The 16853-nt window shown below is 45.8% G+C and overlaps 1 protein-coding gene across 1 annotated transcript in view; it reads right to left on the bottom strand.

The window, feature by feature from the left end:
- LOC138268219 (FH1/FH2 domain-containing protein 1-like) overlaps positions 1–6527 on the bottom strand; it is a 1001023-nt gene extending 994496 nt beyond the window's left edge. Inside the window, exon 1 of the mRNA XM_069217669.1 lies at positions 6061–6527. Within this exon, the coding sequence (XP_069073770.1) occupies positions 6061–6222 (162 nt within the window). The 5' untranslated portion in view covers positions 6223–6527. The remainder of the gene's footprint in view (positions 1–6060) is intronic.
- Between the last annotated feature and the right edge of the window lie 10326 nt (positions 6528–16853).

Below are 16853 nucleotides of genomic sequence, written 5' to 3'. Positions count from 1 at the left end.
AGGCCATGTCATTAGATTTCCTTCTTTTATACCCTTTCTTGCCAGCCACGCTGTGGAGTACTTGGACGCGTGTGATGGAGCATGGTCCTGCATGAAAATCATGTTTTTCTTGAAGGATGCAGACTTCTTCCTGTACCACTGCTTGAAGAAGGTGTCTTCCAGGAACTGGCAGTAGGACTGGGAGTTGAGCTTGACTCCATCCTCAACCCGAAAAGGCCCCACAAGCTCATCTTTGATGATACCAGCCCAAACCAGTACTCCACCTCCACCTTGCTGGCGTCTGAGTCGGACTGGAGCTCTCTGCCCTTTACCAATCCAGCCACGGGCCCATCCATCTGGCCCATCAAGACTCACTCTCATTTCATCAGTCCATAAACCTTAGAAAAATCAGTCTTGAGATATTTCTTGGCCCAGTCTTGACGTTTCAGCTTGTGTGTCTTGTTCAGTGGTGGTCGTCTTTCAGCCTTTCTTACCTTGGCCATGTCTCTGAGTATTGCACACCTTGTGCTTTTGGGCACTCCAGTGATGTTGCAGCTCTGAAATATGGCCAAACTGGTGGCAAGTGGCATCGTGGCAGCTGCACGCTTGACTTTTCTCAGTTCATGGGCAGTTATTTTGCGCCTTGGTTTTTCCACACGCTTCTTGCGACCCTGTTGACTATTTTGAATGAAACGCTTGATTGTTCGATGATCACGCTTCAGAAGCTTTGCAATTTTAAGAGTGCTGCATCCCTCTGCAAGATATCTCACTATTTTTGACTTTTCTGAGCCTGTCAAGTCCTTCTTTTGACCCATTTTGCCAAAGGAAAGGAAGTTGCCTAATAATTATGCACACCTGATATAGGGTGTTGATGTCATTAGACCACACCCCTTCTCATTACAGAGATGCACATCACCTAATATGCTTAATTGGTAGTAGGCTTTCGAGCCTATACAGCTTGGAGTAAGACAACATGCATAAAGAGGATGATGTGGTCAAAATACTCATTTGCCTAATAATTCTGCACTCCCTGTAGTGTCCAGCATCAATACACTGGAGCGACAGATGCTAATTGCTCCAGACCATATAGTGCAAAATGTTGCTACTTACTATTGTTCTTTATATAGGGCAAGAGGTCCTGCATTAATCAAAGTCCACTGTTCCATTATAAACAAACTAATACTACCCTGACACTTTGACAGAGACATGAAAATGTTGGACCAACCCATAAGGGTGAACAAGATTGAAGAGGCTATTAATACTCTACTCTACCCACCATCCTCTAGACCCGAATGTTTTCCCCTTAGAAACTTTTAAATGGTACGCTTCACACCTGATCTTCCCTCTACTAACACTTTATGAAGAGCCATACAGCACAAGCTTCTAACTGCATGATATTCGTGGTGCAATATTCTCTGTAATTCTGAAACCAGGATGCACCATGGTGCAATTCACATAATATCGGCCTAGTTCCTTAATCAGATCAGATGCAAAGATTCTGGCCAAGGTCCTTGCAAATAGACTGGCTGCAGTGATAAATATACATTGATGCCTTTTTTATTTGCTTTAGCGGTAGAGCCACTCGCAGGATGGGTTTGGTGCGATGCCCAGATTACCGGTTTCAAGTGCAATACATAATGGGAAGACGGAATCTCACCGTACACAGATGATATTCTACTATACATACAAGACCCCGTAGTCTCCCTACCCACACTAATGCACATACTACAGGTTTACGGCAAGGCGTATGGCCTTGCTGTCAACTCGAACAAATCAGTTTATGTGTCAGTATCTGGTGGTCATATCCCGATAGAGGCAATAACTACACTGTAGGTAGCAACTGATCATTTCAAGTACATAGGCATGAGTATTGCCCTGATCTGTCAGAAGGCATGAAAGCTCAACATAGAACCCTTGCTTTCTCAGGTCAAACACAACATGGAAGCCTGGTGCCCCTTGCCCCTCAATATTGCCAGCAGAGTAGCTCTATTTTAGATAATCTTTTTTCCTCCGCCTGCTCTATATGATGCAGAATTACCCATAAGAAATTACAGCTGCCATTTTTCAGTCACTGCAATCACAACATTCCTGTGGGTGGGAAAACAGGCCCGTATTGCCTAACGAAAATGCGTACTTTCACCATATTCTGTGGGGCTGGGACTATAAGATGTCAGGCTGTATTACTTGGCCAGCTAATTGATATTTGTGAGTGACTTCCTGGACAGGGAAGATGCATGTGTGATTGCCAAACTTGAATGTTTTGGAAAGCTTGGCATACTGGATTTGCTCTAAAGCTTACATATAGGACTAGAAACCCACAAGTCACTGCCACTGCACTGTTGGCATCAGGTGCCCCGCTATACTGGTTAGGAAAAAGTCCTGACTGCAGAGATCCGATTATGGCACAGTACTCTGCTTTGCCACACAGCTGGTCTACGGGACTTTGCGTACTGGGACCTAATAGGTATCTCTAAACTAGGCAACATATGGGAATATAATCACATCAATAATTCACACAACTGAGAGACAGTTACAATATGCATAAATACCAATTCTATAGCAACCTTCAGGTGCTACATGCTTTGGATGCCCATACAGGGGACCTCGGCGCTTGGCCCTAATAAACCTTGGAGTCTGAAATAACAATGACTGAACTAGGGAGGAGAGGTATCTCTAGGCTATATCAGACCTTGATAAACAACGTTCCTGACACCCTTGTGCAATTGTCCGATAGGTGGGCACAGGATTTTGGTCCCCTGGATGATGAGGATTGGACTGAGGCAAAGATGGCTCTTTGGGTTCTTGCCATAGCTATTCAAATGAGATACTTACACCAGATCTACCATAGTTGCACCGGATTAAGGAGGATAAAAGGGGGTATGAATTCTCACTGTCTACGATGGAAAAAATAATTAGAAACCTTTTATCACACAGTATGGACCTGCCTGACTATACAAAAATACTGGTCACAAAAACATGACACGCTATCCTAAATAGTGGGTAGGAAAATTCAACTTGAACCTAAGATGACGTCCTGGGCTTAATGGATGAATGGGGGGGGGGGAAGAGACGGGCGAGGGTGTAGTGAATCCATATTTGTTTTAATGGGATACAGGAGTTAGCTTAGCCTTTGGCTTGCAGACTCGTGCCCCCGTCACCCAGTGACACTTATCCTACTTAGCTTGCTCTGTTTTAGCACATTTATTTAATTAAATCGTTTAAGATGGCTGCCTTGTTTTTAGTTAGGCCCATGTTTTAGTTTGCCTTATCAGTTCCACTGCGCTAAGGCGTCAATATCAAGCAACAAAGATAAACTGTAGGTGTTCACATTAGGTACTTTCCCTCTTCACGCTTTCGAGGGAATTGTTTATATAAATTACCGTCCCAAGCATGTCTTGTTATCTATTGTTTGGGAACAGACCTACGTCAGGGGTCCAAGCAGATCTGTATAAATACTTCTCACTTAAACTGATAGTCAGGGGGATTCCGACCAGATGCATCGCTGCTGCACGTCGCCTTGACGCTGACCCAGTCTTCGTGTCCCTACGGAGTCTTAGCTAGAGACCTCATTCCAAGGTAACGAGGGTTGGGAGGCTCTTTTCATGGACATGGCATTGGCAGGTTAAGTTTAACATACCTAGCTCTCTTTTAGGTTAGTGGTTAGGCTCATTATGCTAGTGTATTAGGACATATTTAACATCTCATGTCATTACATGTTATTGCAAGATGGTGGGGGTCTTTGTATTAATGACTCTTGTCTTCACCATTCTGTGTCTTGCACTGTTCATTATCCTAATCACTGCAGCCCATGCAACTTACCGCAGATTGCAGTTTTGCTAAATAAAACTTATTGAAACTTTACTGCATCTTGTTCACTGCCTGTGTTTGATTGGGACATGTTGTTTATGTGAGAAAGGGGTAATTTCCGTTTAACCATGACACTTCCTGAGATGTCACACTCTCGAGTCCATGTGTAAAGGCTGCTGCAAATCACTTTCACTGTTTGGGTTTTTGGTGAGGTGCTGCTTGTAAACTGGGAGGGTTGGGACGACAGTTGCGAGTTGTTGTAGGACTGGCATAGTTGCCTACAAACATAAGTACTATCATCCTTAAACCAGCAGTCCTGCCTAGGGCAAGAGCCAAATTACAACAGGGTAGCCCCATATGTAGGACTCATTGTGCAGTGGGGTTATTAGTAGCAAAAAGAGACACTATCCAACACTGGAGACAGGTACAGGCTCCTTCTACAGGAGAATGGACCGAAGGCATCAACTATTATACCAAGGCCGAAGAGCACATCTATAGCACAAAGGGATGCTCACAGGAATATTGCAAGGTATGTGGTGGAATTATTTACTTCTAAGGAGTGGAATCTATGTACTTGACTTATTTAACTGCCGCCAAACTCAAAATATACTATGTGTTGTTCAAGACAAAGTTCTGTGTTTGCTGTTCTTTAAAAGTTATACTTAATGGACAATTTCCAATGGCTAAAAATTGATTCCTGCTTCTCAGAACTGGTTGCCTTAACACACGGGGTTTCTCACATTGCAACTGTAGCATCGATCCTCTTCAACGTGAAATCATACGGAAGAACTCAGGGATCCTTTCACATCAATATGGGGACCGTTACTCAACTATCTTGGTTGTTTCTCTTAATGATATTTCCACCTTAACCAATTGTCTACACACTAGCTAGTCAGGGTTTAATGAGTGTCTATTGCTCAAAAATGTAATCCATCTAAAACAGAATTTCTCTCTAATTCCATACACCACTGCCAGTTAAATCCTGGATGGACTCAATCAGCATCCTCAAATGCAAACCTACATCAACAACAGTGCCAAATCCCAAGGAGTCATCCTTGGAAAAAAGATTAAATCCCCAGTCACAAGATAGCACCATGACCAGAAATGAGGATATCTAACCTGAACAATATACAAAACAGCTTGCATCACTCACAAGGCCCTTCACACCTCCACAATACCTGGCTACCGAGCAAAAGAAATCTGGTGGGGAGTAGACCGTCACGGAATGCTGAGGCACTGCTTCCAGAACCACTGACCTTTAAAAAGGGACTAGTTATGACTCAGTCCTTTTCAGGGAGTGCCACCAGATTCTAAGGGGGGGTGGGGGGGCATATTTACAAGGAACTGACGTGGGGCAGTAGAGCAAGCCTTTTTGCTGCACTGCCCTATGCCAATTCAAAAGGGCAGAATTGCACTGTATTTACAAGATAAAGTACATTTCTGTCATTTCCCCCTGCACTGGTGCACAAGATGTTGCCAAGCGCCAACGCAGGCACCCTTTCACCATTGTCTGGATTGTCAGCAGGATTGTTTTTGAGCAGCAAGGGACAACTTTCTGCACAAAAACAGCCTAGAGGCATTTTTCTCTTTCTATGTGTGCTATTTTCTGCAGGAAACAACGAGGAAAAATAAAGATATTTGTCCTCGTTGCACCTGCCCTGGGAGGCACAACGTTTTGACACATTCCCAGGTTTACAGATTCTTCTAAATCTGGGAATGCTGCAAAAACCCATGGGTGTTGCGTAGTTTCACCCACTGCAACCCCCATGGTACACCTCCCTAATGCAGTGTTAGACAACACAGTGACTTGCACTGCACTGCCCTACACCATGTCTACAAGGCCATCAAAAGCCAGGTAAAGTGGCCGGATAAAGGGTACACTATATAAAACCAAATATAGGGACACTTAATGAGACACTTCACCCTCCCCTTTGAGTGAGAGCTCAGTCTCCAAGTAAGTAACCCAATTATCAGTGATACCCTTACACCATTTTACCCTCTCTCCCACTTCTCTTCAGAATCCTCCCTCGTGATTTCAGACAATGCTTCATAATGCCAGAGCGTCCCAACAAAATCCCCAGGACTACAATGCGAAGTACAATGAGGCCGCACGATGCTTAGTAACGACAACAGTCACTAGGATGCTTACTCTCTAACTCGTATCTAAGGCCGAATAGTGCGATTCTCAATAAGCTCAAACTTCCACCTTTAGACCAACCACTCTCCAATCAACAGTTTGAGTACCAGTACCCATTCCTCCACTGCCCAACTTACCTTTAGTGGAGCTTCTAGAAGCCGGTGCAGGCCTGGGATTTGCTCACTTAAGGGGGTGTTCAACAACAGGCTGTGCACCAGTGGCCGCCGCGGCTCCGGGAAATTGGTGCAGACAAATGGGTCTAGGTCATCGAGGTACTGGATGCGGCAGGGGGCTGTCATGGCGGCAGGGGTGTACCGGGTATGGACTCAGGAGTCTGGAACACGCAACACTAACTACAGTCGTTCCATTACTAACAATGCTGTGTGCAGCTCCAAAAATAAACTACATTTGTTGCCTCGGGGTGTACAACGGAGAAGGAATCTTCCACCCTTTTTAGCTCACGCATTGGGCGATCACGAGTCGCTGTCAAACTCTGGAGATCCAGCTCGAGTCGTAAACCTGTAGGTGGAGATCATTGTATTGTCTGTCTCAAACTCTGCCACCGTAACCGGACTGATCTCCCGGAAGTGCGGGGGGGAGTTCTGAAGAGGAAGGAAAGCCCAACTGTAGGAGGGGAGAGTGTCGGAGGAGGAGCACAATCTTTAGGAGAATGTGCCTTTAGTAACTGGGTGAACAGTAGGAAGCATTGCAGTGTCACCATGTTAGGAGCATTGCCACCTAATTATGCGAGAGGGCGAGTTGTCTAAATTCGGGATTAGACTTGCCTAGTGCTGTGCGTGCTATTTTAAACATAGTACGACACCTCTAGTGGTGATTGATCCACGCGCTCTTTAAGTAGAAGGCGGGGGTCAGCCCGATCTGCTGGGACTTTCTTGCGTGGCGCGAAAAAGTTACAAGTGCCCCCTCCCCATCCGCGGGGCGCAACGATCACTGGGCTGCAAGGGCGTTGGCATTGCTTCTACCCCACCCCCGCCACTAATCTGAAGTATTCCTCAGGCACACTGCTTAATAAAAAGCTCACATTTATTTTCCTGTGCCCCAGTCGCCCCGCCCCGTTCGCCTAGCAAGGGACAGGATCAGAATGTGAACAGACAACCGGGCTGTCTTGCACGCTTTTAACCACAACAAAGCACCTACTTTCCCACCCCGCTCGGCACGGCTTTACTTCCCCTCAAATGGCTTATCAGGGCCAGTAATTACCTTGACTGTTTTGGACGTCATTGGCTACCTCTGAGGCTGACACCACGTCCGCCCGGAAATGAAATTACCTTTTCTCCATACCTACTTTTTTTTGCATACTGTTGACATCTAAGCCTTGATAAAGTCTAGAAGACGAAACACGTGTCGGTTGTTAGCGTGTATTGTGGATCCATGTGATATATGTGGTCTCTGACCTGAATCTTGACCACACCTATTCATCTTGTCAATAAATGTATAGGTTCATCCGTGCTTTGGACTGCAATTCTGTTTGAACGACCACTTGGATCAACCACACAGAACTGTTTTTGGTGTGCGCTGGCCCTTTTGCTTATAAAAAACAGCCATGCAAGCTTTCATCAGAATGTATTGAGAGCAAGACAGACTGAAACGGAGAACAGGTTTGCCTTTCAAAGTAAAAAAAAAACATGAAATTAGAATGGAAATGTCAATAATTTCACACACATGTATACATTCACGACAAACAGGTTAAACGCAAGTTATAGTTAGGCAAACTTTATGTTTAGTATACAAAACCAGCTTAAACTGCATAAACGTTAAAAGTTGTACAATTATAGTTGTATCTTAAATGTATATCATTGAAGTATCACTTTCACACTAATGTGTCACACTCATAACTCACATTTCAATTTACACACCACCTTTAAATTCACAAAACTCGTGCTTTCTAATATACTAAAACAGCCAGTTGAGGGGCATACAGTGGAGTGTAGTATGGTGGAGTGGCGTAAATTGGAATAGCATAAACTGGAGTGGAGTACATTGGAGGGCGATATAGTGGAGTAGCATACAGTTGAGTAGTGTACAGTGGGCTTGCGTAAAGTTGACTGGTATACTCTAGTGTTGTAAAGTAAAATTGTGTAAAGTGTAGTGGCGTAAATTGCAGTGCCGCACAAGATTTGAATAGTGTATGCTACAGTGCAATATGGTACAGTGAAATAGCATACACTGGAGTACCATAAACTATAGTGCCATAGAGTGGAGTAGCGTACAATTAAGTAATGTTCAACTGCTTCTGTGCCTTGGACGAGGTGATCTCGTCCAAGGCACCGGTTCCCCGGTGCCTTGGACGAGATCACCTCATCCTGCACCCGGCTCACGGCATCCTGCATCCGGTCGTGGATGGAAGGGGAATCCCTTCCCCTTCCACCTGACCCCCCCCTCGGCAATCTGATGACATCAGCGCGCTCACAGCGCGCCGATGTCATCAAGAATTGCAGAGGACGCGCTGGAAGCCATTTGTTTCCAGCGTGTCGAGGGAGAGGACCCTAAACAGGTGAGTCCTTCCCTTTTTGGAGGTTTTGGGGGGGAAAACAGACACAGGGGGAAAGGAAAGGGTTTTTCCTTTCCCCCTGTGCCTGTTTTCAGTGGATTCCTGCTCTACGCGATCGTGGAGCAGGAATCCCCACTAGGCACCAGGGATTTTTTTGTTGGCTTAGTTTTGGGAGCGACCCCTTAGGCAAGGGTCGCTCCCATTGGGGGCTATATTCAATCCTATTTTGGCCCCCGCTAGGGCAGATCGGCCGATTTTTCGGCCGATCTGCCCCCAGGGGGGGTCCGAAAACCACTAGACAGCAGGGAATTAATTTTGGTTATGTTTTTGGGGAGCGACCCCTTGGGCAAAGGCCGCTCCCCTTGGGGGGCATAATTAATCCTATTCCGCCTCCCCCTACGGGCAGATCGGCTGATTTATCGGCCGATCTGCCCCCAAGGGGGGGTCCAAAAACCACTAGACAGCAGGGAATTAATTTTGGTTATGTTTTTGGGGAGCGACCCCTTGGGCAAAGGCCGCTCCCCTTGGGGGGCATAATTAATCCTATTTCGCCTCCCCCTACGGGCAGATCGGCTGATTTTTCGGCCGATCTACCCCCAAGGGGGGGTCCAAAAACCACTAGACACCAGGGAATTTATTTTTGTTATGTTTTTTGGGAGCAACCCCTTGGGCAAGGGTCTCTCCCATTGGGGGTTATTTTTTATCCTATTTCGGCCCCCCCTGGGGGCAGATCGGCCGATTTTTCGGCGGATCTGCCCCCAGGGGGGGTCTGAAAAACACTAGACACCAGGGAATTTATTTTCCTTATGTTTTTGGGCAGCGACCCCTTAGGCAAGGGTCGCTGCACCGGGGGCAATAATTCCCTATATGTTTCGGCCCCCCCATGGGGCTTAATCGGCCATGTTTTTGGCCGATCTGGCCCCCGGGGGGGTCGAAACCCACTAGGTGCCAGGGATTGTGTGGTGTGTGTGTGTTTTGTGTGTTTGGGGGCACCCTGTTACTGAAAATATAGGAAAAGGAAAAGGCCCATTTTTGCTAATGCAGGAATTAGGAGGAAGATGTGCAGAGTCGTACATGATCAGAGAAGAATACAGGCCCAGAATGCTTATGGCATCCAAATAAAGAGCTCAGGACAGGAAGCATGGAGGCAAGACAAGGACAAGCAGAAACATTTATTCCTAATGCAGCTGCAAGTAGAAGGCCATAGAAAGCTTGAGTCATAACGTGATAACATACACACAGGGAGAGCGCACATTCCAATCCACGTTCACAAGGGAAGGACACACCACAGTGGTTTTAGAAAGGGAACACGATAAGCTTTGATGCTTGAAGGCCAGCAGCTGTGCAAGGGAGGCCAGACTGACATGGTTCCAAGTCTGGAGTTAGTCAAAGGAGAAAGTACTGATATCCTTCAGAACGTGAGATAAAAGACATTGGGGTTTATTACCAAATGTGCTCATGACAGATGTGTAACCTTCGCTTTTCTGTAAATGCGTAATTAGATGCTTTCTCAGAGAAATGTGGTTTCATGCTAACGTAGGTAGAGATACAGTGTACCAAGCAGGCGCTTAAATCAAAATGCATGACAAGTGATAAGACGCATTCAAGGTGTCGTGAACATATAAAAAGGGTTGTTTGAACTGACAAAGTTGAGTGCGGTATAGGTCACAGAGCTGTGCTGCCCTCCCGGCCGTTATTCATAAATGTTCATATTAATTGCCAAACTGAGTCTTGTCGTTCCTTTATTCCTGACCCTACAACATCTGGCTTAGCCAGCCAGGAGCCGTTCTTCTCTTCCCCGGACCGCGGCTGAAGGAAGCACCGCCTGCACTGCTTGAATAGAACACTGCATGCAACAAAAACAGGTGAGCTTACACCTGCCTATTCAAATAGGCAGTCGGGGATTCCAGATGTAGCTGTCCTAAAGGGTGGAGAGAGGTTGGGCTTCGTACCTTATTATTTTTAATTGCATGATTCTTTTTGGCAACTATAATATGACAAAATGCATGCATGATTTATGTGGGGTTTAAATGTAATGTTATGTTGTTATGGTAAAAATGAACTGTGAGTTCCCGGTTAGACCGGAAGACTAGTTAGGGGGTAATGCAATGTTTTTATGGTAGAGTATAAATGAGTTGTGATTTCCCGGTTAGACTGGAAGACTAGCTAGTGCGACAAGCAGCAGTGCATTACCCAGGGGGCAGCCCCCATTTGGGAAAGCCTACCAGGTATCACGGTTAGATCCAGAGGGTCAGAGTAGAAATAGTGAGGTGGACCGAGTAACAAGTGTGCACACTTTGCCCTGACTGAGTGAGACGCCCGGTTCACCAAATTCCCTGATTTAGTAACATCTGGAAGGCGGCTTTGAGGGAGAGCGACCAGGGCTGAGATATCAGTGGGGGTCTGAGTGCAGTCAGACCCTTGGTTGCAAACCTACAAAGCGCAACAGGGACAAGTGAATGCAGTTCATGAGTAATGAGTAAAAAAGAGGACGAAAATAGTACAGTGTTTTACAATCATAAGTGTGAGGTTAATGAGAAATGGCAGGTGTCCCCACCAGTTGTCACGCAGTCAGATATAAGTGAGGAGGAGAGGGTGCGAGATCTCTGCCATATTTTTGACATCTCAATAGACACCCTTAAAGCATCCAGTAAGGGGGAAATAATTAGTGTAAATAAAAACACAGGAGGCCCGAATAAACAATCCCAAAGTAAGTAAAGGTTGATAATTAAGCCCTATGAGTGAGGTTGATGATTCTCTGTGGCAGGAGACAGATACCATTGAGTTAAAATTAGTATTTAAATGGGCTCACGGCCAACCCCCATGGCCATGCAACACCCCGCGGTTTGAAATAATAACACAATCACCCCTTATATTAGAGGCTCTTCTTAATGCATTTCTCACAGATATTCGTAATTTCACAGCTTTAAACAATGAATGGCTCAACACATCCCTGTGCTCCACAAGTAGTTATCTACATACATGACAACATTATAACACACATTGCGTCAGGTACCAATCCACTCAGGCCCCCCATAAATTCACCCGCCCCAGACATCACCATAGAAGAGGTGTTACACAGATTGGCGATAAGTATGGCTGATGTTCACCAATACGGTCTCACAACCATATATGTGACGTCAGGCAATACTGAGTAGGACTGTCCCTACACAACACTGCCATAGGTCAGTAATAGTGGTATGCTAAAAATACCACAAGACGAGAGACAAGAAGCTGAAGAGAAATACACAGTGCATCGGTTGGAGTGCAAGAAGTACGCATAGGAAACACCCGTCCTGTGGGGATCATGGATACCCCTCTGGACCATATGATGAAAACGTTCCCTTCAGATAAGAAAAGAATACTAAATACTGCAAGCAGTGGCATAAAGGCACTGAGGGTCACGCTCAACCATGGCCAAAAGAAGGGATATTTGACCATGACATAGCTGAACACACATTGACTTACATTTGTTCAACATATAAGAAAAAAAGACAGAAGAGGGAAGCTATTCTGCCACTATGGCGAGTATTCTGTCATGAAAAACAAAAGGAAAAGTATTGCACCCGAAGAGACAGTGGCACAAACACAAACAGAATCCCCAGGAGAATCACTAGGGGAGCCCCCACCTTATGGTCTGTACCCTATCCTGCCAGCTGCAGGGTACCAAGATCCTGTTCGGGTTGAGCCTAAGAAGGAGAGGTTAGAGGCACAGGGAGCTGAGGCAACCCCCGCTCCCGTCCCATCAGCTCCTCGAGCTGACCCAGAACAGAGCGGAAGAGACTGGCTAGTAAGTGAATTGCAACACACGGTGAGACAGGCAGAGCAATCTAGGAGCCTTGCCCCCCTCCGGGGACAATGGACTACAGGGCACTTCATTCTTAGGCTTGGAGACACATCTGCAAACACACTGAGAGAGGCAGCAGAGGAGTAGATAGAAGAGGAAGAGGAATGGGAGGGAGGTGTAGAGACGCCACAATACGAGGAGCCCCCGGAGGGCTCACAGGTCGTAACAGGGGCAGAAGATGATGAAGATTGGGACAGTGGGTTTAATAGGAGTGTGCATGAGCAAGGAGTTAACAGAAGGTTATACAATTTTCGTCCACGCCCTTCACGAGAACTAGTAATGACAGCCAGAGATGACGCAGATACAAAAAGACGGTCAATCCTCAAAACAAGGTCAGAATTGACGCCTATAGAGATAATAGAGCAAGAGGAGGGTAGCTATTATTGTTACCCCTTCCCAGAGGAACTGGCAAGGTGGACTAAAAGAGAAGGAAGGAAGCCATGGCCCCAACAAGGGTCTTTTCAACCTTTTGATTTAGCGACTGCAGAAGATTGCATACGGCAGGGACGGGGTGACCAAGGTTGGAACTACCCGTACATGCAAGAATGCCTTGCAGTTTGGGAAAAGTATGCCATAGACAAGCCAACTAAAGTGACACGCAGTACTAGACCAGATCCGAGGTTAAGTCTCAGGTCAGGAAGCCCTCGGCCAATAACTCAGTTGCCCCTTATTTGTAAGGGAGGGCAAGTGCCAACATACTTACCATGGCCACAAATGGACAAAGAGAATTTAAAAAGAGCACTACCCCCGCTGTCTGAAGGTGCAGGGAAATGCATAGGATGTTTTGAAAAACACACTGCCGGGGTCAACCTTGCCTTAGGTGATGTCAAAAGCCTGCTCAGCTCATTAGTGGGAGATGAAGTAAACACAATTTTTGTGAGGGTAGGGTTCCCTCAAGTAACATTGATAAATACGCAGTTTGATGGGTCATCGTTTAACAATGTCCGCCAACATGTTTGCAATGCGCTCCGACGGACGTATCCAGATAGGCCAGACATTGGAGCTCTTATAAGTATAAAGCCAACTGAGGATATTGCAGAATTCATGACTAGAATGAAGGAACAATGGGTGCAGGAGGTAGGATGTAACTGGAAAAACAAAGGAGGAAACGCAGTTTTGTTTTATAATGTATTAAAGCGAGGCCTTCCCACTGATATACAAGCAAATTTAGATGGAGTGGTGGGAATAGAGGCTAAACCATGGCCCGAAATACAGGCCCACATAATACATTATTTTAAGCGAAAACAAGAAAAAGACAAAGAGAGGACAGAACAAGCAGAAAGGGCCGCAGCGAAGTTGGTGCAACAAAAACGTAAGAAGCCGAGTACAGAAGGGGCACTTGGGACTGCACCACCAATGTCTGTCACAATGCCAGTACAGGTACAGGCACCAGAAGGACAACCAGCAAGTGATACAAGGAAGGGACAGAGGAGTTTTACGGGAGAACAAGGGACAACACAAGGGAGAAGACAGGGAAGCTATAGAGCAGGACGACAATGTTAATATTGTGGTAAGATTGGCCATTTTGCAAGAGAATGCAGAGCCAGGAAAAACGATGAGAGAGTGCAAGGTTGGAATACCCCACAGGGGCAGATGAGGCCTCAACAAATGCAATGGGCGCCCCAGAAGCAAGCAATGCAGGGACCCCCACAGGGCCCCCAAGCCCAGTGGGCTGCACCTCAAGGGCTAATGTCACAAGGCGGGCCCCAAGGCATCAACAACCCTACGGGAGGACAGGCACAGGTACAGGTGGGAGGGGTAACAGTGCAAGGAGGCAACACCTTCCATGCATCACCCCAAATGTTCAGGGGAACATCAACTCAAAATTATACTCAATGACAGAGCCCACAGATAGCCACTGTGTGTCCAATACTATCGGTAACCCGCAGGTCAGATGAGGAACCCACTGTGACGGTAGCCATAGAAGGTCGCCCCTATAGGTTTTTAATCAACACTGGGGCCACCAAATCATGTATTAAGAAAGGAACACTACCACTTTCTTGCAACTCAATGGACACACAAGGGTTTTCTGGGGCTGTGAGCAGGGTTCCATTCACCAAATCAGTGAACATGATTGTGGAAGATAAACAAATTGAAGGACCACTACTGTACTCCCCAGAGTCACCAGTCAGTCTTCTTGGGAGAGATTTAATGAGTAAACTGAATATGACCATCTCTTTCTTGGAGGATGGGTCAATGGTATGTTACACACCAGGTGTCACACCGAGCAGGATATTGTCCCTCATAGCTCACGAGGAGCTAGGACAACAGGTCAGAGCAGTTCCTGTCGACACAGAGGCTTTTTTGTGCGGTGTACTGTATATGCCTTGATAACACACACACCAGCACTACAAGGGAAAACAGTGCAGTTACCAAAGGAACTGCTGTTCAGGCCTTACGAGCCTGTGGATCCCATTAAAGAACCTGAAATGATATTGGAAATATCCGCCCTTGAAATAAGATCAACATATGCTTTGTTGCTGGCAACTGACAGAAGACAGGAGATATGGGCATCAATAATATTCACAGATCCTGGGGTTAAATTAAGAGATATATCAGATGAAGAACTATTTGATGATTGCTCACTAACTGAGACAGTTGTGTTGGAGATGGACATTGATATTAGAGTGCAGCTACAATAAAGAACAGCGTCCAGACACACACAAGACCGACAATAATTGAGAGAGATTTGGCAAAAGTCCCAGAGGTGTTGTGGACAAAGGGTCCATATGATGTGGGACTGATCAAAGGGGCTGAGCCTGTGAAGATTACCTTGAAACCTGGAGCAATTCTGTCCAGTACCCCTTGTCCAAGGAGGCAGAATAGGGCATTCTCCCCACAATACAAGCATTACTTAAGCAGGGAGTAATATATGAGAGGTTGACACAGTGCAACACTCCGATTTTCCCGATATGCAAGGCTAAGGGGGGAACTTGGCGAATGGTTCAAGATTTCCGCACTCTTAACGATGCAGTGATACCAGAATTTCCAGTGGTACCTGACCCATCAGTCATACTAACAAACTTTCCTAAAGAAGCCACTTATTTCTCAGTGGTCGATCTCAAGAATGTGTTTTTCAGTATTCCACTGCATTCTGACAGCCAATATTTGACTGGATTCACGTTTAAACAGACCCAATTTTGCTACCAGCATTTGCCACAAGGCTACTGTGAATCCCCAAGTATTTTTAACAGAACAGTGAAGAAGGATTTAGCAAAAATAAACTGCAGGAGTACATTGTTACAATACGTTGATGATATCATGCTTTGCAGTGCCACTGAAGACATATGTAGAGATGACACCATGGTCTCCTCTGCATGCTTGCAGAAAAAGGTTACAAAGTGGACAAAAACAAATTACAGTACGTGCCGACAGAGGTCCACTACTTGGGACAGATAATATCTAAAGATGGGAGGAGGGTGACACCGGACAGAGTAGAGAGTATTAGGGACATGTCTAAGCCCACAACCACAAAACAAATGCAGACGTTTTTAGGACTCTGCAATTATGTGAGACAGTGGGTATTTGACTACGCCACTCTGACCGCACCACTTCTCACTGCTTTAAAAGAGTCCCACACAAACTCAAAACAAAGTAGACTGGACCGATGAAAGGGGGACAGCCTTCCTGGAGCTAAAGAGAGCAATAACAAATGCTCCAGTGTTAGGTACACCTGATTATAATAAACATTTCTACCTCTTCTGTCATTGTAATGGAACAACAATGACAGCAGTACTAACTCAAAAGACATCTATGGGACACAAACCAATTGCCTACTATAGTGGGCTGCTAGATCCCGTCATGAAAGGGCATTATCCATGTGAGCAAGCTCTGGCTACAGCAGCTTTTGCAGTTTAAAAGAGCACTACCATAGTGATGGGATCACCTTTAACACTGTATGCAGAGCATGCGGTATTCACTATCTTGCAAAAGAGCAACAGCACCCTTACAACTCAGAGAGTATCTGGATATGAAGTAATACTGTCAATACCATCCTTGCAAGTGGTACGGTGTCACACAGTTAATCCAGCGACATTCTTTGCACACCCAGTTTCTGGTGATGAACAAGTACATGACTGTGCCACTTACACCCCAGAGAAAGAGAGTGGGATAGGAGAAGACCCCATGCCTGGGAGCATGCTGCTGTTTGTCGATGGGTCTTTTTTTATAGATCAGAAGATTGGGATTAGGCACTCAGGAGCAGCTGTTGTAAAAGCCGAACAGCAGGGATCCTCTGACACCTTACAGAAAGTGAGTCAAATACCGCTTCCATCCCATTTTTCAGCACAAGCTGCAGAATTAGTAGCTATTATTGAAGCTCTGCAACACGCTGAAGGACTAGAGGTTACCATTTATTCAGATTCAGCATATGTCACCACCACCGTGCATTCTAGCATTCACCGGTGGGAAAGGAGGGGATTTCTCAAATCTGATGGATCCCCTGTAATGCATAAAGATCTATTGGCACAATTGATAAAGGCTTTAACTCTGCCATCTAAGGTAGCAGTTATAAAATGTGCAGCACACACCAATCAGCAAGACCTTGTCTCCAGGGGAAACGCCTTGGCAGA

Source organism: Pleurodeles waltl, chromosome 12 (genome assembly GCF_031143425.1).
Source record: "Pleurodeles waltl isolate 20211129_DDA chromosome 12, aPleWal1.hap1.20221129, whole genome shotgun sequence".
NCBI lineage: Eukaryota > Metazoa > Chordata > Amphibia > Caudata > Salamandridae > Pleurodeles > Pleurodeles waltl.
This window is presented reverse-complemented; position numbering and strand designations above follow the sequence as displayed.